We start from the raw sequence: 23,909 nt of genomic DNA, 5'->3' as shown, positions 1-23,909 counted from the left end.
GGAAGCCAGGAACGCATCTGGAAAAATTCTCCCTTCTAAAGTCACAGTGCCTGAGTGATATGGCACAGTGGTAGTGTTTACCTTGCACGCGACTGATCCTGTTGATCGGAATTCAATCCCCATCACTCCAAGAGTGATCCCCGAGTGCAGAGCCAGGAATACCCCCTGAACACCGTGCGGTGTGCCCCACCAAAAAAAATAAAAATCAAGCCAGGCTCACTTCTCTTTTTTTGGAGACACAGGCTTTTTGTTTGTTTGTTTCGTTTTTGGTTTTTGTGCCACACCCAGAAGCGCAGGGGGTGATTCTGGGCTCTGAGCTCTGGGAATCACTCCTGGCGACTCGGGGACCACACGGGATGCTGGAGAACGAACCGGGACCCGTGTGGGCCGCGTGCAAGGCAAACCCTCTGCCCTTTGTGCTAGCGTCCCAGCCCCTACTTTCCCCTTTTCATTGGCCGGGAGGTGGGGGCACCAAGATGGCACGGAGCGCCAATCCCAGGGGTGCTGGGTCATGATGGCAAAAGAATCCAAGGCAGGATTCCATCCCTTGGAGCCTTCTTTCTAAACCCTGGGTCCAAGTCGCTCCCACCTGACTTCCCCGAGTCCATCCAGGTGAGCAAGCTGCGGGCAGGGCGCGCAGAGCCCGGGCGGTGCGAAGAATCCCTCGCCAGGCGCGCCAGCCGCGCACCCCCGCGCGCCTCGCCCCTTCCCCTTCCGTGGGGTGAGCGGGGCCGCTCGCTCCGGGCACTCTCCGCTAATAAAGGGAGGGCTCCCCGAGAACGGGACCTTCCCCCGAAAGTCCCTCCTGGAGCCGGCGGGCCGCACACACCTGGCGCCTCGTGGAATGAAGCTCGGTTAATTATTAAGCGGGGTTCCCGCGGGAGGCGCGGGGCGGGCAGGGTGGAGGCTGGGCGCAGGCGGGGTGGGGAGTGGGGCGCAGCCGGCTGCGGGGGGCACCGTGGCCGGAAGGAAGCTGCCCCTGGCGAGCGAGCGGACGAGCCGGCCGGCGGCGGTGGGTGGGTGCGCGGGGGGCACCGGGTGGCCCGGGGCGCGCGCGGGAGGAGGACGGAGGGCCCGGCCTGGGGCAGGGCAGGGGGCGGCTGGAGCCCCGCGCATTGCGCCCGTGCGCCCTGGCGGGAGTCGGGGGTCCCGGGCGGGCCCGAAGGCGCTGCTCTGCCGGGGGGAAGGGGCGTCGACGCGGAGCGGCGCGGGGTCCGCGCGGCTGCCCGGGGTCCGGCGCGCCCGGGGCCGGGGCGGGAGGCGCGGGGCCGGGCGGGGGCCGCAGACAAAAGGCGCTTGTGCCTTTAAGGCGGGGAGCCGGGGCGCGCGGGGAGGGGACTTCTGGATCCGGGGTAGAGGGCGGCTGCGCTGGACACGGCGAGAAGAGGGGGCGAGGCGCGGCTGCGGCGGGCGCGGGGCGACGGGGGGCGCCGGGCCCGGCAGGTGAGACGCGCCGCGCGCCCGCCGAAGGTCCGGGGCCGTCTGTCGCGCCGGGACTCGCTCGGGGCGCGGCCGCGCTGCCCAGAGTTTGTTTGGGGTGGGAGTTTGGGGCGCCAGGGGGGCTCGAGGTAGTTGCCGTGGCCCTGGGAGTTCCGGGAGGAGGCGCCGGGCACCCCGAGCCTCGCGGCCGGGACTCCCCACTTCCCACCCTCTCGCTCTCTTCCAGCCGCCGGCTCTAGCTTTCGTGGCCAGGAGCAGCGGCCGAGCTCGGCCTGCGGGAGGCGCTGTCCCGGGCCTGGGCCGCGGGGTCTCCGGGGAGAGGCTTGGAGTTTGGGGTCGAGCGTGCTCGAGTTTTGGGGAGCGCGGGTGGCGGCAGCCTAGGCCGAGGGAGGGAGGGGACCCCTGGGCCTTGCAAGAGGCACCCTTCCTCCTCGCTTCAAGGGGTGGCGATGCAAAGGTTGGGGCGCAGCCAGTGCTGGTGGGCTGGGGGATCTGGGGAGCAGACTTGGTTCAAAACTGGTTCTGAGCACGGACTAGAAAGCTGGAGGTGGGATCAGTTGGGGCGACCCTTTCCCAGGCCCCCTTTTCCCACGCTCTCCACTTACCAGTGTGCCTGGTAGGGGTTGAATAGTGGGGTGAGGTGGGATTCCTCTGCAGGCGGGGAGCGGGTCTGGAACTCTAGCTCCAGGCCCTATAGAGACTCTTCTACAGCTGGAAAGGCCCAAATTGAGGCCTGGGCCCAGCACTGTGGGCGGTGCTGGCACCAAAGGCCTGCCTGGCAGCGCTTTCTGCCATGAACTTTCTGAAGTCATGAAATTCCCAGAGAGCCTCCTGCCAAGAAGGGCAGGGGCCAAGGGATCCAAGGCATAGGATGGTAGGGAGGCAGCCAGCCAGGGTGAGGATTTGGGCACCACAGCAGCAGGACTGTCACAGGGTTGGACCTTGCGTATTTGGGACTGGGTGCTGGAGAATGGGGTTTGGGAGGGATTTGGGGACTGGAAGGTGTTGGCTCTCGGTCTATGCTGCTGAAAGACAGGAGTGAAGGAGCTGCGAGAAAGCTTAGGGTCCTGGGGAGAGGAGATGAAGGCAGCTCAGAGGCTGCCTGGGGGTGAGTAAGAGGGGGAAGGAAGAAGTGGTCTGGGGGGGCTTCCTGAACAACGAATATTGATAGAACCCTGCAGAGAGAGTTTGTTGGTTTGAGCAGTGCCCTTCCGGGTGCCTTGCCATATCAGCTTTGTATGGGGTGGACATTATCCAAGATGGGCCTCAAGTGAATGAATCGGGTGGTCAAGCTGCAGCTGAGTAGCAAGTTCTGAAGCTCCCCTGTGGGGTAAGAGTGTTCTTGGGAGGGTCGCCCATTCCCTCGGACTGTGTGTCTGCCCCTTCTCCATGGAGTTTGAACCAGATGTTCACATGTGCTTTTCGGGAGATTGGGAACATGACCAGAAAAAATTCCTTTGAGAATAGAGGTCTGGGCTCCTAGGGTGGGGCAGGTTATAGGAGCAGGGCAAGAGATTTACAAGTGTGAGGAATAAGCAGCAAAATGTCATGAAGGGGGCAGTGGGCAGGAAGCTGCTTACCCTGGCTTCTGTCTCTAGCAACTCTGGGACCTGACAGTCCAGGGCCTAGCATCTGCTTGTCTGGCTGAGTAGATGTTTTGTACTTGCGAATCGGCTTTCGTTTCTCCATCTCTGGGCCTCTGGTTGAGCCACTGGGTTCAAAATTGTGTAGGGTGGAAGAACTAATATTTACGGATTATGTATTTTGTGACAAACAGACACAGTTCGATTCATTCCTCATAGCCATTACCATCCCCACTTTGATACAGAAACTGACATGGGCTGGTTTAGTAACTGGTCCAAGGCCTTGCAGCTGGCAAATAATCATGTTAAGGTTTGAAACTTGGTCTCACTCCAGAGATCATGCTTCTAATGAAGTATTTTAAAGAGCCAGGCTTGGTTGGCCGACCTTTTCCAAATACCAGCACCACAGAAAGCCTTGGATTTCTGATCTGCCCCTCCAGATGGTGCTGTTGGTGACATTCAGGGGAGAAGGGTGTGTGCTGTTCTGGGAGGTCACAAATTAGGGGGACTGAGAGGACTTGGCTGAGGGGACCCAGTGAGGGGAGGTATCCATGTGCTTCCTTCTGCTTGGAGGTCACATAGTGTCTATGTGATTACTTGGTGGAGCAACTGGTCCTATGGCCATAACCTGGAGTTGTTCCCTTTTGTCTTTTAGACAGTAGAGATGTTAGTTCTGTCAAATTTTACAGGTTCAAGGACAAGGAGTCCCTCAGGGAGCCCTGTGGATGTGTGGCATTGGTGGGGACATAGGCACCCACTATAATCATGCTCTCATCTTCCTTCTTTTTTGTTTTTTGTTTTGTTTTGGTTTTTGGTTTTTGAGTCATACCCGGCAGTGATCAGGGGTTACTCCTGGCTCTATGCTTAGAAATCGCTCCTGGCAGGCTCAGGGGACCATATGGGATGCCGGGATTCGAACCACCGTTCTTCTGCATGAAAGGCAAATGCCCTACCTCCATGCTATCTCTCTGGCCCTCATCTTCTTAGCATAGTGAACCCTGCTCCCTCACACTCCCAAACCCCAACCCTACAGGAGACTCAGATTCATGGCTGATTGGATTACTCAGGATTTTTTATTTGTTTGTTTTTTTGGCCACACCCAGCCATATTCAGGGGTTACTCCTGGCTCTGCACTCAGAAACCTCTCCTGGCAGGCTCGGAGGACCATATGGGATGCCGGGATTCGAACCACCGCTGGCCCCACTCAGGATTTTTTTAACCTGGGTCAGCCATATAAACTGCTGTGGAGTTGGTTCTTTTTCTTTTCTTTTTTTTTTTGGGGGGGAGGGGAAGGTCACACCCGGCAGCACTCAGGGGTTACTCCTGTCTCTATGCTCAGAAATCGCTCCTGGCAGGCTCAGGGGATCATATGGGATGCCGGGATTCGAACCACCGTCCTTCTGCATGCAAGGCAAACGCCTTACCTTTATGCCATCTCTCCAGCCCCTCTTTTTTCTTTTTTTTTTTTTGGGAGGTCACACCCATTTGATGCTCAGGGGTTATTCCTGGCTAAGCGCTCAGAAATTGCCCCTGGCTTGGGGGGACCATATGGGACGCCGGGGGATCGAACCGCGGTCCTTCCTTGGCTAGTGCTTGCACCTTACCTCTAGCTCCACCTTACCGGCCCCTCTTTTTTCTTGGGGGGGGGCCACACCCAGCGGTGCTCAGGGGTTACTCCTGGCTGTCTGCTCAGAAATAGCTCCTGGCAGGCACAGGGGACCATATGGGACACCGGGATTTGAACCAACCACCTTTGGTCCTAGATCGGCTGCTTGCAAGGCAAACGCTGCTGTGCTATCTCTCCGGGCCCTCTTTTTCTTTTCTTGCATGGTAGATTTTTTTTTTTTTTTTTTTTTGATTTTTGGGTCACACCCGGCAGTGCTCAGGGGTTATTCCTGGCTCCAGGCTCAGAAATTGCTCCTGGCAGGCACGGGGGACCATATGGGACTCCGGGATTCAAACTGATGACCTCCTGCATGAAGGGCAAATGCCTTACCTCCATGCTATCTCTCCGGCCCCTCTCTTTTTCTTTTCTTTACATCAAGTTTGTCCTATGCTTTTCATGGTCACAAGACAGCTCGATGGGATTTTGTTGCAGAGAAAGTAGACAGGTGAAAATAAATTCCTTGGAAAATTCAAAGCCCAGAAAGAGTATTTGGGAACATGAGCCAGACATCAGGCCAGCTATCTATTATCTCATTTATGATATATATTTATTTATTTGTTTTGATATTTGGGCCATATCAGGTGATGCTTAGAGTAGAGATGACTCCTGGCTTTTTGCTCAGGAATCGCTTCTAGTAGGCTCGGGGAACCATATGGGATGCCTGCAATTGAACCTGGGTTGGCTGTGTGCAGGCAAGTGTCCTACCTACTGTACTAATGTCCCAGACTTCTCATGGACATTTTAGGTGCTACAGATGATACAGGCACTCAGTGAGGGAGAGAGACCTGAATACTCTGCCTCATCAAATCTATATTCTAGTAAGAAGAGCCAGAGAATGAACAAGTAAGAAAAGTATATAGAATGGCCATTGCTGATAAGAAGAGTGGAGAAAAAAGAAAGCCTAAAAAATATAAAATAAAATAAAATAAAAAATAAAACCTAAAGCTGGGAAGAGAGATAGGGAGCTCCAGGAAAGGGGGTTACTATTTTAAAAGAGTGGTTAGGAAATGCACACTGATAAGGGGAACATTGGAACGGTGACCTTGAGTAGCTTTGGTTCTAGGCTGGGCTGGTGTCCAGTGCAGCAGTGGACAGAGACCCTGGGCAGCAGGGAAAGAGCAGAGCCCAAAAATGGTACTACTGTGCTTCACGTGATCACGCCCTAGTGCCCTGGAGCATTCTTCCTTCCATTTTATATTTTTCAATAGACATTTCTTGAATCATAGCTCTTGTGAGCCAGTCTCAGTACTTAGTCCTGGGTTTGAAATGCTGAGTAAAAAATGTATCATTCTTACTGTCACAGAGTTTGTATTTAAGACAGTAGAGACATATATAAATAAGCAGCCATGATCAGTCCTATGGAGAAAACCTTTGAGGGTTGGTAGAGGACTGTGCTCAGTCTGTTCTCAGCTGGGGGAGTTGAGCTGCTTTCCCCAAGGAAGTTAATTTGGAGCTGTGACCTGAAGAGGAAGTTGACTTCAGTTCAGCGAAGTGTGTGTAATGTGTGTATGAGTGCGACAGGGAAGGCTGTGGACAGGTTCCCTCTTGTACAGAGGTCACAGAGTGGCAGCTCGAGTGCTGAATTTATTCCATGAATGTCATTTCTTTAGGGCTATGTTGATAAATGTGACTGACTTGCTAGCATTTAAAAACCAAGAGATGGGGGCTGGAGCAATAGCACAGTGGTAGGGCATTTGCCTTGCATGTGGCCAACATAGGACACACTCCAGTTCTATTTCTGGCATTCCATAAGGTCCCCCAAGCCTGCCAGGAGCCAGGAGTAACCCCTGAGTACCACAGGTTATGATACAAAAACAAAAACAAAAAAGCAAGCAAACAACAACAACAACAAAAAAAACAAATCAAGAGATGATGTTACATTTAAATTGGGGGGATAATTTTTTGTTTAAAATTCCAATAATATTAATGCACTGGGAAACCAGTGCAATCTTGCTGCTGCTGAGAGCTATATGCCTCTGGGCTGAGGGTGTGCACTTTGGTTCACCCCAGAACTCCCAACCCAGATGCCACTTTATTCATTGACAGGCCACTAGATTTTGGATAGATTTTCATTTGTTTTCAGCTCTGGCAACAGGGATTGCACCCAGGACTTCACTGTGCAAGACAAGTGTTCTGCCACTAAGCCACATCCTCAGCAGTCATGGACACTTTAAAACCACTAAAAAAGGACTGAAGAGATAGCACAGCAGTAGGGCATTTGCCTTGCATGTGGCTGAACCAGTACAGACCCCAGTTCGATTTCCTGGCATCCTACATGGTCCCCCGAGCCTGCCAGGAGCGATTTCTGAGTACAGAGCCAGGAGTAACCCCTGACTGCTGCTGGATATGCCTGTCCCCCTCCCCCCCCCCCAAAAAAAACACTAAGAAATCTGTGACCTGGGCCCGGAGAGATAGCACAACGGCGTTTGCCTTGCAAGCAGCCGATCCAGGACCAAAGGTGGTTGGTTCGAAGCCCGGTGTCCCATATGGTCCCCCGTGCCTGCCAGGAGCTATTTCTGAGCAGACAGCCAGGAGTGACCCCCAAGCACTGCTGGGTATGGCCCAAAACCAAAAAAAAAAAAAAAAAGAAAGAAATCTGTGACCTTTAGGAGAGAGGTGAATTTTAGGAATCAGACATATCTGGGATTTTCATAGTTCCATGGCTGCTGATCTTGGTTCCATAGTTGTTTTTCATAGTTCCATGGCTGCTGATCTTGGGGAAATTATTTCACTTACTTATGTGCTTTTCTTTTATTTTTGGTGTGGAGGCATACCTGGCTATGCTTGGGTCCAACTGCTGACACACCATATATGGTACAGGGGATGGAACCAGGGCCGGGTGTGTGCACAGAAGCATCTTTCTGCTGTATTATCACTTTGGCCCCTGTCTCTGTTGTTTTATGTGGGTGCCATTGTCTTCCTGAGAGTGATTTTATGAGAATGATGTGTGTGAAGTACTTGTTTAGCAATGATTGGGAAGTGCTCATTGGTGGGGGTGGCAGTTGTGGCCTGATCAATACCATCTTATTCCTTCTCTCCCAGCAGCATGTCATGGTTTAGTGGTCTCCTGGTACCCAAAGTGGACGAGCGGAAAACAGCTTGGGGTGAACACAATGGGCAGAAGCGCGGGCATCGAGGAACTCGGACAGTTGGCTTCTGCACACCTCGCTATATGAGCTGCCTCCAGGATGCACAGCCACCTAGCCCTACCCCTGCCGTGTCCTCTCGATGCCCCTGGCAGGGGGAAGCCTTCATTCGGAGGGGGGGCCCAGGCAAGGGCACAGAGCTGGGTCTGCGGGCAGTGGCCCTGGGCTTTGAAGATACTGAGGCCACGTCAGTGGTCGTAACAACTGAGGCAGCGCCTGAGGTGGCGCCGAGGAATGGGCAGTCCTGCTGGCACCAACTAGTGCAGGTTTTCCAGTCAAAGCAGTTCCGCTCCGCCAAGCTGGAGCGTCTCTACCAGCGCTACTTCTTCCAGATGAATCAGAGCAGCCTGACCCTGCTGATGGCAGTTCTCGTGCTGCTCATGGCCATCCTTCTGGCCTTCCATGCTGCGCCAGCCCGTCCTCAGCCTGCCTATGTGGCTCTGCTGGCCTGTGCCGCTGCCCTCTTCGTGGCGCTCATGGTGGTGTGTAACCGGCATAGTTTCCGCCAGGACTCCATGTGGGTGGTGAGCTATGTGGTGCTGGGCATCCTGGCGGCTGTGCAGGTTGGGGGCGCCTTAGCAGCCAACCCCCACAGTCCATCTGTGGGCCTCTGGTGCCCCTTGTTCTTTGTCTATATCACCTACACGCTCCTCCCCATCCGTATGCGGGCAGCTGTCTTTAGCGGTTTGGGCCTCTCCACCCTGCACCTGATCTTGGCCTGGCAGCTGAACCGTGGTGATGCCTCCCTCTGGAAGCAGGTGGGTGGCAAGCAAGGAGTATGGGACTGGGGAGTCTGGCCAGAGAGGGTGGGAAATGCCTGGGTACAGGGCTGTTTGACACTCTGGCAGGAGGGGCAAGTGACAGGAGTCAGGTTTCAGGGACAACCTCACTCAAGACTGAGGTGGAGGACAGGGAGAGGGAAAGAGACTTCCCCAGCTTGCACGCTGTCACCAAAACCTGAGGTCCCTGGGATAGTAACCGAAAAGGACACCAGACTAAGGGGTGGTATAAGGCACAGGGAGAGCAGAACTGAGGGATCTTGGCATCTTTGACATTAGACATAGAAGCTCAGATCCTGGTTAGGCCCTGAAAGTCATCTCTTGGGGTGATCTGGAGGGACTGAGTTGCCCGGAAGAGTCGAACCCCATTGGAACCAAAGCCATCTCTGAGAAGACAGAGTGTGTGAGGAGCAGGGCTGCATCATTCTGCACTACAGGTGGTTTGAAGGGACTGAACTGGAGAAAAGGGGTGCTGGCATCAGATGACCTCTGTCTCCTTCCTCTGAATCAGGTTTTCTGCCTCTGTGCTGGGTCCAGTGGTGTGTAGACAGGATTCATGGGGATGGAGGTCTGGCAGAGGCTGCCTGGCTGTCTAATGGGCTGTGCCGTCACCCCTCTTGACCCAGAGTCCTTGTCTTCTAAAATTGTGCTCTTAGAACCCCATCTTCTCAAGTGTGGTCCAGCTTCCCCTTTGGGGAAGAGGCTGCTGGGAGCCAGGGAGAGACTGAGCATGCAGAGGGCCTGCTGCCGCCCCACTTCCCCTGGATCAAAGACTGAGACTGTGTGCATAGCCCCTGCGCTAAGATAACTTATGATCCCATTGCAGGCACCCTGATTTAGAGGGTTCTTTGCCCTGTCTTGCTTGACACTTCAGGGAGCCAGTGTCTACCTTGCCAGGTCTGTGGCCTGCAGCCCACCTAACCCCACCCACAAGAAGGAAGTTGCCTGGGGCACCCAGGGTGAGAAACTGGGTGCTCTGGCATCATGCCCTATGGCCCAGCCTTTGCTTTGGAACAGAATGTACCTTTTTAAAAGTAACTTTAAAGCTGTTTGTTTGTGGAGCAGGGTGCCACCGAGGTATTGTCAGTCCTCTTAAAGGGCCCGGACCATCTGCTTGTCCAGTTCCCACTCCTGGGTAGCCTCCTCTCTTGATTCTGGAGTTGTATTGGTCTCCTAGGAGAGGAAGAATTTGGAGTCGGTTGCCTCCCTCAACCCCCTGTCTAGATTGGGTGGGTTTCTTTTCCCTCTGTTTAGCTGGCATGGTGCCCAGAAGCAGGGCCAAGGCTGAGCAGGGAGGCATAGCCCCATAAAGGTCATGACTGTGCCAGCCTTCCGTCTCCCCAGGGCTACCTGGTTGCAGCTTGACTTGGCAAGCACATACACGCAGGTGGAGAATTTGCCCTTCCCCCTGTGCCAGTCTGGGGTCTGTGGTGCTCATACCCTTCTCTGAGCTGAACCTCATTCTCTACACTCGCTGGGGTGCTTCCGTTTCTGCCTATGTGCTGCTAGTCTCCTTTTTGGTTTTCTAGGATGGCCTCTTCCCTAATCCTGCTGCCCTCATGCTCAAGGCAAGGAGCTTGTTTTCTCCTCTGACCCCACATTCAGACTCCACACACACCAGAGACCCATTTGAGCCTGCGGTCCCTGCCCACTTCCATTTTCACTGCTCATCAGATAGGGGTCTGTGGACACAGCTATTTTAGTCTCTGGTCCCCTTCTTCCCTCCACCGTGACTCACATTTTCCTCTTGGGCTCCTGGGACCAGGAAGGGAAGTTGCCTGATTTGCCCCCTTCCTTCTCTCCCATTGGGGGCTATTCTTAGAAACCCCTAAGGGAGATAGTATGCACCCCCTGCTGCTGAAAGTGGGGGCCTAATGAGCTGGACTGGGAAGGGAAGCTGGGAGACCAGTCCTGGAGATGGTTTGGGAGTTAGGGGGACTGGACATACCCTCTGAGGCTGTAGGAGTGACTGACTGGCCCCTTGTACAAACTGGTTCTAGCTCCGGGCCCAGCCTGGCTTCCAGTGGCTGCTCTTTTCCTCCTTCTCCCCAAACCAGAATCCTTCCCCAGCCAACTCTGGGTGGAGCCTCAAGTGCCAGGTTAACCTCTGAATTTCCAGAGGCACAGAAGCCCGCTTCCATCAGACTGCTCCATGCCACTTGTGGGGAAGAGCTGATCAGTCTTGGATGCCATGGCCTTAACTGAGCCAAGTAGTGAAGGAAAGCTAGGAGGGTGACCCTTGACCAGTTCAAAAGGGTCTTTGTGGGCCCAGAGAGATAGCACAGCGGCATTTGCCTTGCAAGCAGCCGATCCAGGACCAAAGGTGGTTGGTTTGAATCCCGGTGTCCCATAGGGTCCCCCTTGCCTGCCAGGAGCTATTTCTGAGCAGACAGCCAGGAGTAACCCCTGAGTACTGCCAGGTGTGGCCCAAAAACCAAAAAAAAAAAAAAAAAAAAAAAAAGTCTTTGTATCAGTGTACTTGCTATCTCCCAGACCTGGACTGAGTCTAGACTCCAGGAGCTGGTGAAGGTAGAGTGAGGAGGAATGTGGGAGACCAAGAAGCTGTTCCATAGTAGGTAGAGGACTCAGTCTTTGCAGTCTACTCTGAACCCAAATTTCAAACCAGACAACTAAGTTTCTTAGCTTCTCTGAAGCCAGAATTGCTCATCTGTAAAATGAGAGAGATGGACATGTGCTTTGCAAACAGGAGACCAGCATTCCATGGTCCCTGGTCCCCTGAGCATTGAGCAGGAAATAATTCCTGAGCACTTCCAGGTATGGCCTCAAAACACAAAAGCTTAAAAATTCCCCCAAAATCCAGAATTATTGTTAACCTAGTTCATAGAGTTGTAAATTATACATAAATGACTGTATAGAGTAGACTAAGGCTGCCATAGGATCCAGTAGCATTGCACGCTTCTAGGAAATCAGATGCACCAGTAATGTTGACAGGAGCTTCACAGTGAGATGCAGGCAGGGGAACCTTGGAAAACTTAGTTTTCTTCAGGTTCTACAATGAGCAGTCAGAGGCCCAGAGAGATGAGGTGATTTTTTTTTTCCTGGAGAAACTGCAGGAAGAAATAGCAATCAGGATCCTGCGTCTGTAGAGAAACCCATACAGAACTGGCATGTGTCTTTTATGAAGGTCACTTGTGGAGGAGGAAGTGATAGTGGTTGGGTCTGCCCTGTGCCATTGGTTGGTGATGCTTCTGCTCCAAGAAGTCATGAAAAGATCTCATTTCTCATCAGGGCTGGAGTCCTGGGTTTTATGTTGTGGGGGTGGAGACTACCAGGGCACAGGATCCTGGAATCCTGTGCAGAGAGTGCAGGGCCTGTGCTATGGGGTGCTCACCTGTCCCTACCTCTGCCCCTGCAGCTCGGGGCCAATGTGCTGCTGTTCCTCTGCACCAATGTGATCGGCATCTGCACACACTACCCAGCCGAGGTATCTCAGCGCCAGGCCTTCCAGGAGACCCGTGGCTATATCCAGGCCCGGCTCCACCTGCAACACGAGAATCGGCAGCAGGTGGGGCTGCTTCCCACTATGCACCCCACTTGCAGAACAGACCCCTTCACAGTCCAACTCTGAAATGTACCTCCTGGGAGCCTTAGGACACTGGTGCTACTCCATGGTTTGGAAGGGAGTTAGGGGGGAGCATAGCGGAGGAGATGGAGAAGGGGTGGTCAGGGAGAGGTGGAACCTAGATCTGTGAGTGCTCTATCTTGGGGAACCTGCCCATCACAAGGCCAGAAGGGAAGCCCAGATATCCCCAGAGATCAGAGGGCTCTGAGGATGTGGAGAATCCAGACAGGACCAAAGAGTAAGGCCAACTGAGTGTTTCTAAAACCACTGGCTTAGGAGCGGCTGCTGCTGTCAGTGTTGCCCCAGCATGTTGCCATGGAGATGAAAGAAGACATCAACACAAAGAAAGAGGACATGATGTTCCACAAGATCTACATCCAGAAGCATGACAATGTCAGGTGGGTGGGGCAGGAGGACTGCAGCGAGGCAGGGGCCCTAAAGGCCCTGAAGGGCTCCTATTCCCTTCATCTTCTGCCTGTCCACAGCATCCTGTTTGCAGACATCGAGGGCTTCACCAGCCTGGCATCTCAGTGCACTGCACAGGAGCTGGTCATGACCCTCAACGAGCTCTTTGCCCGATTTGACAAGCTGGCTGCGGTAAGGGTACTGTGTGGCCGAGGTTGGAGGGGTCAGAGCCTGCAGTGAGGATGGTGGGCAGGGAGTCAAGGCTCTGTCTCCATACTTTCCCGTCAGGAAAATCACTGCTTGAGGATCAAGATCCTTGGGGACTGTTACTACTGTGTGTCAGGATTACCAGAGGCTCGGACAGACCATGCCCACTGTTGTGTGGAGATGGGAGTGGACATGATCGAGGCCATCTCGTAAGTAGCAACCCCCTACCATGCTGCTTGGGGCGAGGATGCTCCATGCTGCTTCTCCCATTTGTCCTGTCCTCAGGATAGTCTTTAGTTTTTCTTCATTCTCTGTCATTGAGATTTTATGGTTCTTTCATCAGCCTATGGAAAGATTACTGTGCTGTTGGGGGGGGGGGAAGGGGAAGAATGACTGAGTGTAGGTTGAGTAGACCTAGGGCAAGTGGAGCCTCCTCTTGCAGCTAAGTTTCACTTCTCCCAGCTCATTTTCATGGAAGCTGCTAAGTGCAGTTCTCAAATCTTTGTCCTCGAGCCCCACATCCCCTCCAGTTGGTGCCCAGCTCAGGCTGTGTGCTCCTGGACCTTGTGAAAGGGTTCTGGTTTGGGCAGGAGAGGGACTGCCAGAAACTGAGCTGGCCCTGCCTCTCCTCAGACTGGTGCGTGAGGTGACAGGCGTGAATGTCAACATGCGCGTGGGCATCCACAGTGGGCGTGTGCATTGCGGGGTCTTGGGTCTGCGGAAATGGCAGTTCGATGTGTGGTCCAACGATGTGACACTGGCCAACCACATGGAGGCGGGGGGCCGTGCTGGGTAAGCGTGGGGCCCACCTGGTGAGGGATAGGCGGAGTTGGTGTGCGGAGGTCTCACCCTCATCTCCACACACAGCCGCATTCACATCACCCGGGCCACGCTGCAGTACCTGAACGGGGACTATGAGGTGGAGCCAGGCCGGGGCGGTGAGCGCAATGCCTACCTCAAGGAGCAGCACATCGAGACCTTCCTCATCCTGGGAGCCAGTCAGAAGCGGGTCAGGGCCTGAGCCAACATCAGGGTGGGGCGGGGTACAACATAAGGGCCCTCCTCCTGAGCCTGTGCTCGTGCTGCTTGCACAGAAGGAAGAGAAGGCCATGCTGGCTAAGCTGCAGCGGACACGGGCCAACTCCATGGAGGGGCTGATGCCGCGCTGGGTGCCTGACCGCGCCTTCAGCCGCACCAAGGATTCTAAGGCCTTCCGGCAGATGGTGAGGGGCTCCTGCACCAGGACCTGGGCCTCACTCTTTTGTCTCCCTCTTCTGCCTTCCTCATGACTGCTGTCTCCATGTGTGGCTCTAGTTTTGGGGGTCAGGGAAGTGTCCAGGAGGGAAGCTCCAGCATAGCGTTGGAAATGGGAAGGGATTATCGAGGCACCCTGGTCAGGCCCACACCTCATTTGCACACTCTGTCCCTTTCTCCAGGGCATTGATGATTCCAGCAAAGACAAGTAAGTCAGTTTATTGAGGAGGGAGGAAGAAGAGGGAGAAGGCATTGCACCTTGGGACGGGGCTGTGGGGAGCTGATACCACCCTCCTCTTGGACCTTACTGTGTCCTGTGGGGGCCAGTGTCACCCACCTCACTCCCACTCCTACTTCTGGGTGCTTTCCCTCTCCTCTTCTCATGACCCTTCCCATGGCTGTGCTCATGCATTTGGTGAGCCATGTCCCCTGCCCATAGCCGGGGTGCCCAAGATGCCCTGAACCCTGAGGATGAGGTTGATGAGTTCCTGGGCCGGGCCATTGATGCCCGTAGCATCGATCAGCTGCGTAAGGACCATGTGCGCCGGTTCCTGCTCACCTTCCAGAGAGAGGATCTGGAGAAGAAGGTTTGGGGGATACAAGGACATGGGGACGGACAAGGGCTGGGGCAAGAGTGGGGGATGGCAAAAGTTCCAGGCAGGGAAACCTAAGTGCAGGTGATCAGGAAAGGTTTGGGATAGTAAAGAGACTTGGAGCCCAGCAGGGATTCCCATTGGCTAACCCAACAGTGTCTCCCTGTCAAGCCCCCCCCCAACCCCCACCCCCGGTAGTTCTCATTTCCAACCCTGCTCTCCTCCTTCAGTACTCATGCAAGGTGGACCCCCGCTTTGGAGCCTATGTGGCCTGTGCCTTGCTGGTCTTCTGTTTCATTGCCTTCATCCAGCTCCTTGTCTTCCCACAGTGAGTGTCCTGCCCCTCTCTTTCCTCCACCACTTGCCAGGAATCTCCTCAGATCCACTGAGGCTATAGTCCCCGGCCTTTGCATCCCACTGGTCCGGGTAGTGGGATAAGGATCCCCAGATCTTTCCCGGCTGAAGTTGTTTCCCTGGCCCTCTCTGTCCCAGCTCCACCCTGATGCTCGGGATATACGCTGCTGTCTTTGTGCTGCTGCTGCTCACTGTGCTGGCCTGTGCCATGTACTCCTGTGGTTCTGTATGTAGACCCCTTGTGAGGGAGGTTTGGGAATGGAGAAGCCCCAGGGCCCATGTGCCACGTACTGGTTGCCAATTTCTCACTCCAAATCCTCACTCTGCAGCTCTTCCCCGTGGCCCTGCGGCGTCTGTCCCGAAGCATTGTCCGCTCCAGGGCACATAGTACCATCGTTGGTATCTTTTCGGTCCTGCTCGTGTTTACCTCCACTGTGGCCAACATGGTAAGGATCTAGTAGGAGGTCACCACTGCTCCTGTGGGCTCCAAGGTCACAGAAAAGGAAGGCCTGCTGGCTGCCACAGGAATGTCTTCAGACCCAAGGGAGAGGGTTGAGTTATTCATCTTCCTCTCTCCTTGTTTTGCCTTCACTTCCCTATTCCCCTGACATATCTCTCCTTCTCTGCTCTCGCAGCTCACCTGTGACCACACCCCCATCCAGACATGTGCAGGCCAGCTGTTGAACATGACACCTGCAGACATCACTGCCTGCCACCTGCAGCAGCTCAATTACTCTCTGGGCCAGGAAGAGTCCTTGTGCAAGGGCCTCGGGCCCACCTGCAGCTTTCCTGAGGTGTCTACCCAGTGCTCAGGCAGAGGGTTCCCAATCAGAACCAGTTAGGGTCCCTTTGTGCTTAACATCTATGGACCCTGGGGACCCTCGATATTATTTGAGTCCCTACTCTGGGAATAACGGACTCTGGGCATGGTACAGGAGCTAGTAGTAGATGGTGGTGATGGTGGGATTTGGTCAGATGAGGGGGTACAGGGCTTTCCCTGCATGGGTCACCATGGTCTCTGCCTTACCCCAATACCATGTTGTCTCTATTGTTCCCCAACCCAGTACTTCATTGGAAACATGCTGCTGAGTCTCTTGGCCAGTTCTGTCTTCCTGCACATCAGCAGCATTGGGAAGCTGGCCATGACCTTTGTCCTGGGGCTCATCTATTTGGTGCTGCTTTTCCTGGGTCCCCCAGCTATCATCTTTGACAACTATGACCTGATGCTTGGCGTCCATGGCTTGTGAGTTTCTCCCCAATCCTCCAGGAACTCCAGATCCCACTGAGTCATTGTGAGCCTCCCTATTATCTAGGTCCCTTGTGATCTAAGCATTCCTCCCTCTCTTCCTCCCCCCTCAGCACACCCAGGAGCCCCTCACCTCTGACCCGTAGGAAATCCTGCTGGCCTGGCACTGTCCTAGGGACCATCCTAACACTTTTGGTGACACAATTGCTTGGAAGCAGAACTCTACTAGGAACTAGACCAGCCTCCTGGTCTAAACTTCAGCCTACTGCTGAAGACTTTGTCATGTTTGCTTTACCTTTGCAAAACCACAGTCATCCCTGTGACTGGTATCCAGAACTTGGCATCATAGGGAAAAATAACCTCAATTCACTGGGTTTGAATTTCTTTGCTGCTTTTTAGCTGTGTGACCTTGGACAAGTGAGTCTCCACTTTGCCATCTAAAGGATAGCAGTGCTGCCTACATGTATCACAGAGCCATTGTAAAGAATACAGTAACATGTGTTGAAGGCATACTGTTATGCCCACATTATGCTGAACCTTTTGCATACATTATTTATATATGATCCCTCTTTTGTGGTGAGGAAACCGAGACTTCCATTAAGTCAGTTGTTCTGCCACAAAATAAGAGGATCCTTTTTTTTTTTAAATCTTTTTTTTTTTTTTTAGGCCATACCCATTTGATGCTCAGGGGTTACTCCTGGCTAAGTGCTCAGAAATTGCCCCTGGCTTGGGGGGACCATATGGGATGCCGGGGGATGGAACCGCGGTCCTTCCTTGGCTAGCACTTGCAAGGCAGACACCTTACCTCTAGTGCCACCTCTCCGGCCCCAAGAGGATCCTTCTATTAGCCTCAGGCACCTCCCTTTTTTAATTGAATCATGGTGAATGACAAAGTTACAATGTTATTCATGTTTCAGGTATACAGTGTTCCTACATTCATCCCTTCACCAGTGTCTACTTCCCTCTACCAATGACCCCAGATCCCCTACTTTCCCCTAGCCTGCCTTTATGGTAGGCACTTTTTTCTTTTTAGGAACTATGGTTTATAATACTGTTACTAAAGGAGTATCATGCATATTATTTTACCTCCTTTCAGCACTAGGCCTGGTCCAGAATGAACATTTATCCCTCTGTCATTATTGTGGTGTCCCCTTTCCTGACATACCCACCTTCTCTCATCCCCCACAGTGTCAAATTTCCTACTAAGGACCAGTTTTCTTGCTCTATATTTCTATTGCCTTTGGACATTAGTTATTCCCCTAATATATATTCCTTCCTTCCTTCCTTCCTTCCTTCCTTCCTTCCTTCCTTCCTTCCTTCCTTCCTTCCTTCCTTCCTTCTTCCTTTTTCTTTCTTTTTTTTTTTTTTTTGTTGTTGTTGTTGTTTTTGGGTCACACCCGGCAGTGCTCAGGGGTTACTCCTGGCTCTATGCTCAGAAATCGCCCCCAGCAGGCTCGGGGGACCATATGGGATGCCAGGATTCGAACCACTGTTTTTCTGCTTGCAAGGCAAACACTCTACCTTTATGCTAACTGTTCGGCCCGCCCTACTACATTTCTTTTTTTTTTTTTTTTGGTTTTTGGGCCACACCCGGTGATGCTCAGGGGTTACTCCTGGCTGTCTGCTCAGAAATAGCTCCTGACAGGCACAGGGGACCATATGGGACACCGGGATTCGAACCAACCACCTTTGGTCCTGGATTGGCTGCTTGCAAGGCAAACACTGCTGTGCTATCTCTCCGGACCCCTATATTTCTTTATATCCCAGAAATTGAGTTCTTGTCCAATGCCTTGTTTATAGTATGTGTTCAGTAAAAATTATTTCCCCTTCATTCTCCCATTCAGAAACCTGATGACTTTGTTTCTTCCTTTCAGGGCATCTTCCAATGAAACCTTCAATGATCTGGATTGGTGAGTGAGGGCTTTGGATAGCAAAGGATAGAGCTCAGAGAGCTCAGCTTCATTAGACACTGAGCTAGTTTCTGCTTTCCCTCAGTCCCACAACAGGGAGGGTAGCACTCAAATATATGACCCCTGTGATTCTGCTGGTGTTCGCCTTGGCACTGTATTTACATGCCCAGCAGGTGGAATCAACTGCCCGCCTAGACTTCCTCTGGAAACTACAGGTGACTGACTGGCCCCTAGGGGAGGGGGAGGATCCTGAGGGCAATGGGGGATGGAGAGGGTGCAACCTGAGCAAACCAGGAAAACGTAGCCAGCTCCTCAGCTCAGGTTCATATTGCCTCAATATGAACCTTTCTCTGCTGTTGTTACCCTCGTCAATGATTTAGGCTTTATTTGTCAAGGCCCGCTTTTTCTGTGTGATTCCCTCTGATACTACCTTCCTCCAGAATGGGAGAGTGGGGGCCAGAGCTGTAGCACAGTGGTAGGCGTTTGCCTTGCACACAGCTGACCCAGGGTTCGATCCCAGGTGTCCCATATGATCCCCCAAGCCAGGAGCGATTTCTGAGTATATAGCCAGGAGTAACCCCTGAGCGTCACCCCGTGTGGCTCAAAAACCAAAAAAAAGAAAAAAGAAAAGAAAAAAAGAATGAGAGAGTGAGCAGTGAGTGACAGGTGATAACCACAGGCTACAGGTGAGAAGGAGGAGATGGAAGAGCTGCAAGCCTACAACCGCAGGCTGCTGCATAACATCTTGCCCAAGGATGTGGCTGCCCATTTCCTGGCCCGGGAACACAGGAATGATGAGCTCTACTATCAGTCATGTGAGTGTGTGGCTGTCATGTTTGCCTCCATTGCCAACTTTTCTGAGTTCTACGTGGAGCTCGAGGCAAACAATGAGGGCGTGGAGTGTCTGCGGCTGCTCAATGAGATCATCGCTGACTTTGACGAGGTACTTGTCTTATTGGGGCTGGTGTTATCCTAGAGTGTGGTTGGGAAGTGTACTTGGGAGCTTGGAGAATGGGGAAAACTTTGGATGAGAAGGCAAGGATTGGAGGAGGAGGTGGGGATTAGGAGGAGGAGGAAGGGAGACTTGTTGAGACCCAGAGATGTCACAGGCAAGTACAGTGGAGCAGAGAAAGAGACCTTTAAGTTGTCAGAGGCACCAAGGTCAGCTCTTGTGAGGCAGTTATCATTGTGGGGGAGTTAAGGAGGACATAAATATCTGTGATGGTGACAGGGTAAGTGGTCATTCTCGTCTAAGGAGGCAGCAGTTTGCAGGCAGAAGCCCATGAGGGCAAGAAAGCTAGAAGATTGCTGATTAGAGAAGATAGAAGGGAACTGATAAAGTGTCCTGAACCACTTCAGGATTAATCAGGAGTGGGCCTTTCTCTGTTTTGGAGGGAAGAGAATATCCCTTCTGAAGTTCTGGGTTCTGAAGGTGAGATCTTGAAGTTAACCTGAGGTTGTATGCCGAGGTCCAGTCCTGAGGTTCTGTTTGCCACCCCCAGTATGTACACTGGGGTTCTGATGGCTACTAGGTGAGGAGGCCCACTTCCCTGCCCCTTAGACCTGCATCGAGCACCACCTTTGTAAGCTGGGGAGTTGCTGAGAAAAGGCCAAGGCACGTGAGGAAAGGGGCCAAGGCATGACAAGAAGTGAGTGCTAGGGCTGAGCCGAGTTTAGCCTCTCTGGCTGGACAATTGGCTCTCTGGTGCTGTGCAGATTATCAGCGAGGAACAGTTCCGGCAGCTGGAGAAGATTAAGACTATCGGGAGCACATACATGGCTGCCTCGGGATTGAATGCCAGCACCTATGATCAGGTGGGCCGCTCCCACATCACTGCCCTGGCTGACTATGCCATGCGACTCATGGAACAGATGAAATACATCAATGAGCACTCCTTCAACAATTTTCAGATGAAGATCGGTGAGTGAACCTGGCACCTTGGCAGATTTCCCAGGGACTACTTCTGGATGAAGCTGAAGGGGCAAGTTGGAGATTTGAGATCTAAGACCCTTAAGGGGTTTCCTTTTCTTTCACCTCCTAGATTGCCTGACAGTAAGAACAGAGATCACATATAGTATACTAGGAATTTGGGGGCACATTTTAATGCCCCATGTTGTTATCCCTTTTGAAGAAACTCAGAGAGACTGCAAAATTCAGCCAGTTGGGCTGGAGCGATAGAGGAAACAGCACTTGCCTTGCATAGGGCTGGCCCCAGTTTGATCGCCAACATCACATATTATCCCGAGCCCTCCAGGAGTAAGCCCTAAGCAATGCTGGGCATGGCCCAAAAAAAACAAAAACAATTCAACCTGTCAAACAGCTAAATGGCTGAATTGGGGTTCCAGACTATCTGGGCTTCTGTCCAGTTCCCTGATCTTTGGCCAGACTAATAGGAGATACTTTCTTTCCCTCAGCTGGTGACTGAAACCAGCTGCTTTGAATTTGGTGTTTCCACTTAATGACTTACAGCTCATTACCTGACTTTGCTTCTTTGCCTTATCCGTAAAATGGCCATGATGATGCCTACTTTTTAACACCACTGAGACGATGAATTAATGTGAAATGTTTGGCCATCAGTTGGTACAGAATAAGCAATCAGTGGGTCAGCTACTAAGTGAACTTCTGGGACTCTGGGGTGATAGCACCCTCAGCTGATTCTGAAACATCCACAGATCTCAGATCCTTGCTACTCTCTCCACACAGGGCTGAACATGGGCCCTGTGGTAGCTGGTGTCATCGGGGCCCGGAAACCACAGTATGACATCTGGGGAAACACTGTGAATGTATCTAGTCGTATGGACAGTACAGGCGTCCCTGACCGAATCCAGGTGAGGGGGTGCCAGCAGGGGTTGGGGGGTGTGAGTTGAGAGATTGTTCTTTGCTGTCTGCCAGGAGTGGCAGTGTTCTGTGGTTGGTATAGAGGGGAACTAGCATGGAAAGAGGACCTCTGGACACCTGCAAATGTAGCAGGAAGGATTCCAGGCTAAGTGGGCTCCCCTCCCTCCTAGGTGACCACAGACCTGTACCAGGTCCTCGCTGCCAAAGGCTACCAGCTGGAGTGTCGAGGGGTGGTCAAGGTGAAAGGCAAAGGCGAGATGATCACCTACTTCCTCAATGGGGGCCCCAACAGCTAGCAAGGCCCTGCTTCAGTTCAGCTGAAAGGACCGAGGTGGGCATTTGAGTTGCCTCTGCTTGCTGGGTGGAGCCTCCAGACCCTGCAGACCAAGAAAGGAAGAGCACACAGGCTGCTCTGGCCTAGACCAGCACTTGGCTATCAGCACTGGTGAATGAGGAGCTACCAAAAGGATCATGCAAGCACCTTTGTTTTAATGGTGTAGAACTCTTCCCTCTTCTCTCCATTAGCTTTTGGAAGCAGGAGAAGGGACAGCAATGCATCAGGGGAGCCCTTGCTGAGAGATTCACTGGCAGCTTGCCTTGCCTACGCTTTACCTGCCTGTCTGGAGAGCAGGCTTAAGGCTTGGCCTCCCTTTCCTTTTTACCTGGGACTCTAGTACCAAGACTGGGGCTGGCATAGGAATATCTCTTCTGTGCTTGACTTTCTCTGTGCCGCAGTCTGGGGCTCACCCTCCGCCAGCCAATTCTCCCTCATATACACAGGGCAGAAGGAGATTCACAAGGGACACAATTTTGTCCATATTTCAGGAGAATCTTTCCATTTGTCAAATATTTTCATTTTTCCCATGATCTGTCCCCAAAGGGGAACATAGGAACTTCTGACCGTTATCCTAGGTTCCAGCATAGCTCCAGGGCACCTGGCTTTACCAGTACTGTGAAAACCGGAGGCTAAGCTGTGGGATGGATATTAGGCACTCATGAGCTGCATGTTCACAGCAAGTGCCAAAGAGCAGACTGACCTAGGCGGGCACAGAGCCAGGCTCTGGTGGCAGCTTCTGTGCTTTCTTACTGTTTCTGGCAAGGGGCCAAAGCGCCTCTCCACCCATTCTGTTGCCAAATAGAAAAGGGTCAAGCATGGAGGAAGACAGTTCTGATTCCAGCCCTGTCCTCCAGTGCTTGTGTGCGGGGTGGCTGTGTGTACATGGCAGCCTCTTCCCCAGCGTTCTGTGTGTATTTGTTTGCCTTTCTGCTCCCCACTCTGAACAGCATGTATTATAAGAAAAAGATAAACTTTCCTGTTTCAAGGGAAGGCAAGATACTCAGCTTTCAATGGAATAGGGTATAGTAGGGGAGTCTTTTTTTTTTTTTTTTTAGGTTTTTGGGCCACACCCAGGGACGCTCAGGGGTTACTCCTGGCTATGTGCTCAGAAATCGCTCCTGGCTTGGGGGACCATATGGGACGCCAGGGATCGAACCAGGTCTGTCCTGGATCAGCCACGTGCAAAGCAAATGCCCTGCCGCTGTGCTATATTGCTCCAGCCCCTTATGGGAGTCCTTTTTGTGCCAAATTCCTAAGTGCCATTTGGAGCCCTAGGTGCAGCCTGGTTGTCCCCCTGCCTGACAGGAACCCCTGTGCCTGCTAAGCACCAGAGATTCATGCTCAGGAGCTGTCTGAGGTTTTAGTGGTCAGAGCTTAGAAAAGTGTTATGTTTCCCAGCTTGTGTCCTGAGATGCGCTATGCTCTGGGACTAGGCTAGACTGGGATCCCTCTGAGGACTCATGTAATTGGTACCAGGGGATGCAGTGGGAAATTGAAGCTTGGCTTTTTCAGCCAGCAATGAATATGCTCTGCTGGTTGGTCCTGTTTCTGGATCTTCAGTCCCCTGAAGCCTTTGGGCTGACAGGAGGGTTGGGAGGCAGGCTTAAGACAGCCTTCTTCATGGTCCTGTTCTCACTCCTTTGGCTGCACCTCCTTTTCTCTGGCCTAAAGCAGATGGTACCTTGGTTTCTCTGTGTGGACCTTTGTATACCCAAAGCATAAACCTGAATTCTGCTCGGAAGTGGCTTTGTCTATGAACGGAGAGGCAGAGGTACGAAGGCTCCGAGATGCTGGGTTGTTGAGGGCACATGATGTTCCTGCTCTTCCTTACTCTCATTACAGAGGCCAATTTCCGACTGGCACAGCCTGCTTTAGGGACTCTTCATGTACCACCCCAAAGGCCCAGCAGGCACTTCATTAGCCAAGGCAGGGAAGGGGGGGAGAAACTAGTGGGTCCAGACAATCAGCTCCACTTTCCCAGCCATATCCTTAGATAGGAAACAACCCCTTGAATATCTGGTAATGGGTATAGGGGAATAGGACTGTAGCAGATCCCAGCCTTGGTTGATTTGTCTGTCTCTTGGCAGACATGAAGGATCTGTCTACACCCTGGCTCCCCATACCACAGTGCCGGCAGTGCCCACCATCTGGCTACCACTGCCCCTTTCCTTACCAGTTGGTGAAGGAGTCAGTGGATGGGAGGCCAAATGGATTTGGTTTTATAATGTAACCACTGTGGGGGGTATGCATCATGTATTTCAGTGAAATATTTAATATATTTAAACATCAATAAAATCAAACTCTTTGTAAAACTCCCTGTCTGTCTGGTGTTCTGGGCCCCAAGTTCTGGGTTGAGTCTGCAGTATCTGTGACTGGTGCTAGGCTTCCTATGGCCTGTCTCCCAATGGGCGGGGCAGGGGGGTGTCTCCTGGCTTCTCTCCATCTAGGGAAAGCTTCAGAAATTGATCACTCTAAGCCTGTCAGCTCCCAAGGCCTGCGGTGGGTATGTGTCTTCTCATATTTATCACATGAATCTGCTGTGCATGAAGTCAAGACCTGTGATGGCC

General features: G+C 52.7%; 1 protein-coding gene across 1 annotated transcript; it reads left to right on the top strand.

Moving 5' to 3' along the window:
* Nucleotides 1-2,575: 2,575 nt before the first annotated feature.
* On the top strand, nt 2,576-23,654 carry ADCY6 (adenylate cyclase 6). The gene is made up of 22 exons (XM_049783643.1): nt 2,576-2,770; nt 7,732-8,593; nt 11,991-12,140; nt 12,474-12,595; nt 12,683-12,794; nt 12,891-13,018; nt 13,443-13,601; nt 13,677-13,818; nt 13,904-14,032; nt 14,246-14,271; nt 14,503-14,650; nt 14,887-14,984; nt 15,149-15,236; nt 15,340-15,456; nt 15,646-15,804; nt 16,075-16,253; nt 18,131-18,166; nt 18,252-18,381; nt 18,846-19,109; nt 19,883-20,087; nt 20,871-20,995; nt 21,176-23,654. The coding sequence occupies exons 2-22, from the start codon at nt 7,736-7,738 to the stop codon at nt 21,299-21,301; spliced, it is 3,501 nt and encodes a 1,166-aa protein (XP_049639600.1). The 5' UTR covers nt 2,576-2,770; nt 7,732-7,735; the 3' UTR covers nt 21,302-23,654.
* The last annotated feature ends 255 nt before the right edge of the window (nt 23,655-23,909 follow it).

This window comes from Suncus etruscus, chromosome 11, assembly GCF_024139225.1.
Source record: "Suncus etruscus isolate mSunEtr1 chromosome 11, mSunEtr1.pri.cur, whole genome shotgun sequence".
NCBI lineage: Eukaryota > Metazoa > Chordata > Mammalia > Eulipotyphla > Soricidae > Suncus > Suncus etruscus.
The sequence above is the reverse complement of the archived record's forward strand: the minus strand, read 5'-3'. Positions and strand labels throughout refer to the sequence as shown.

Coding starts and splice junctions, on each gene's coding strand:
- ADCY6 (XM_049783643.1), top strand. CDS start 7,736: ATGTCATGGTTTAGTGGTCTCCTGGTACCCAAAGTGGACGAGCGGAAA. Junction 12,141..12,473: donor AACACGAGAATCGGCAGCAG/GTGGGGCTGCTT, acceptor CCACTGGCTTAG/GAGCGGCTGCTGCTGTCAGT. Junction 12,795..12,890: donor GATTTGACAAGCTGGCTGCG/GTAAGGGTACTG, acceptor CTTTCCCGTCAG/GAAAATCACTGCTTGAGGAT.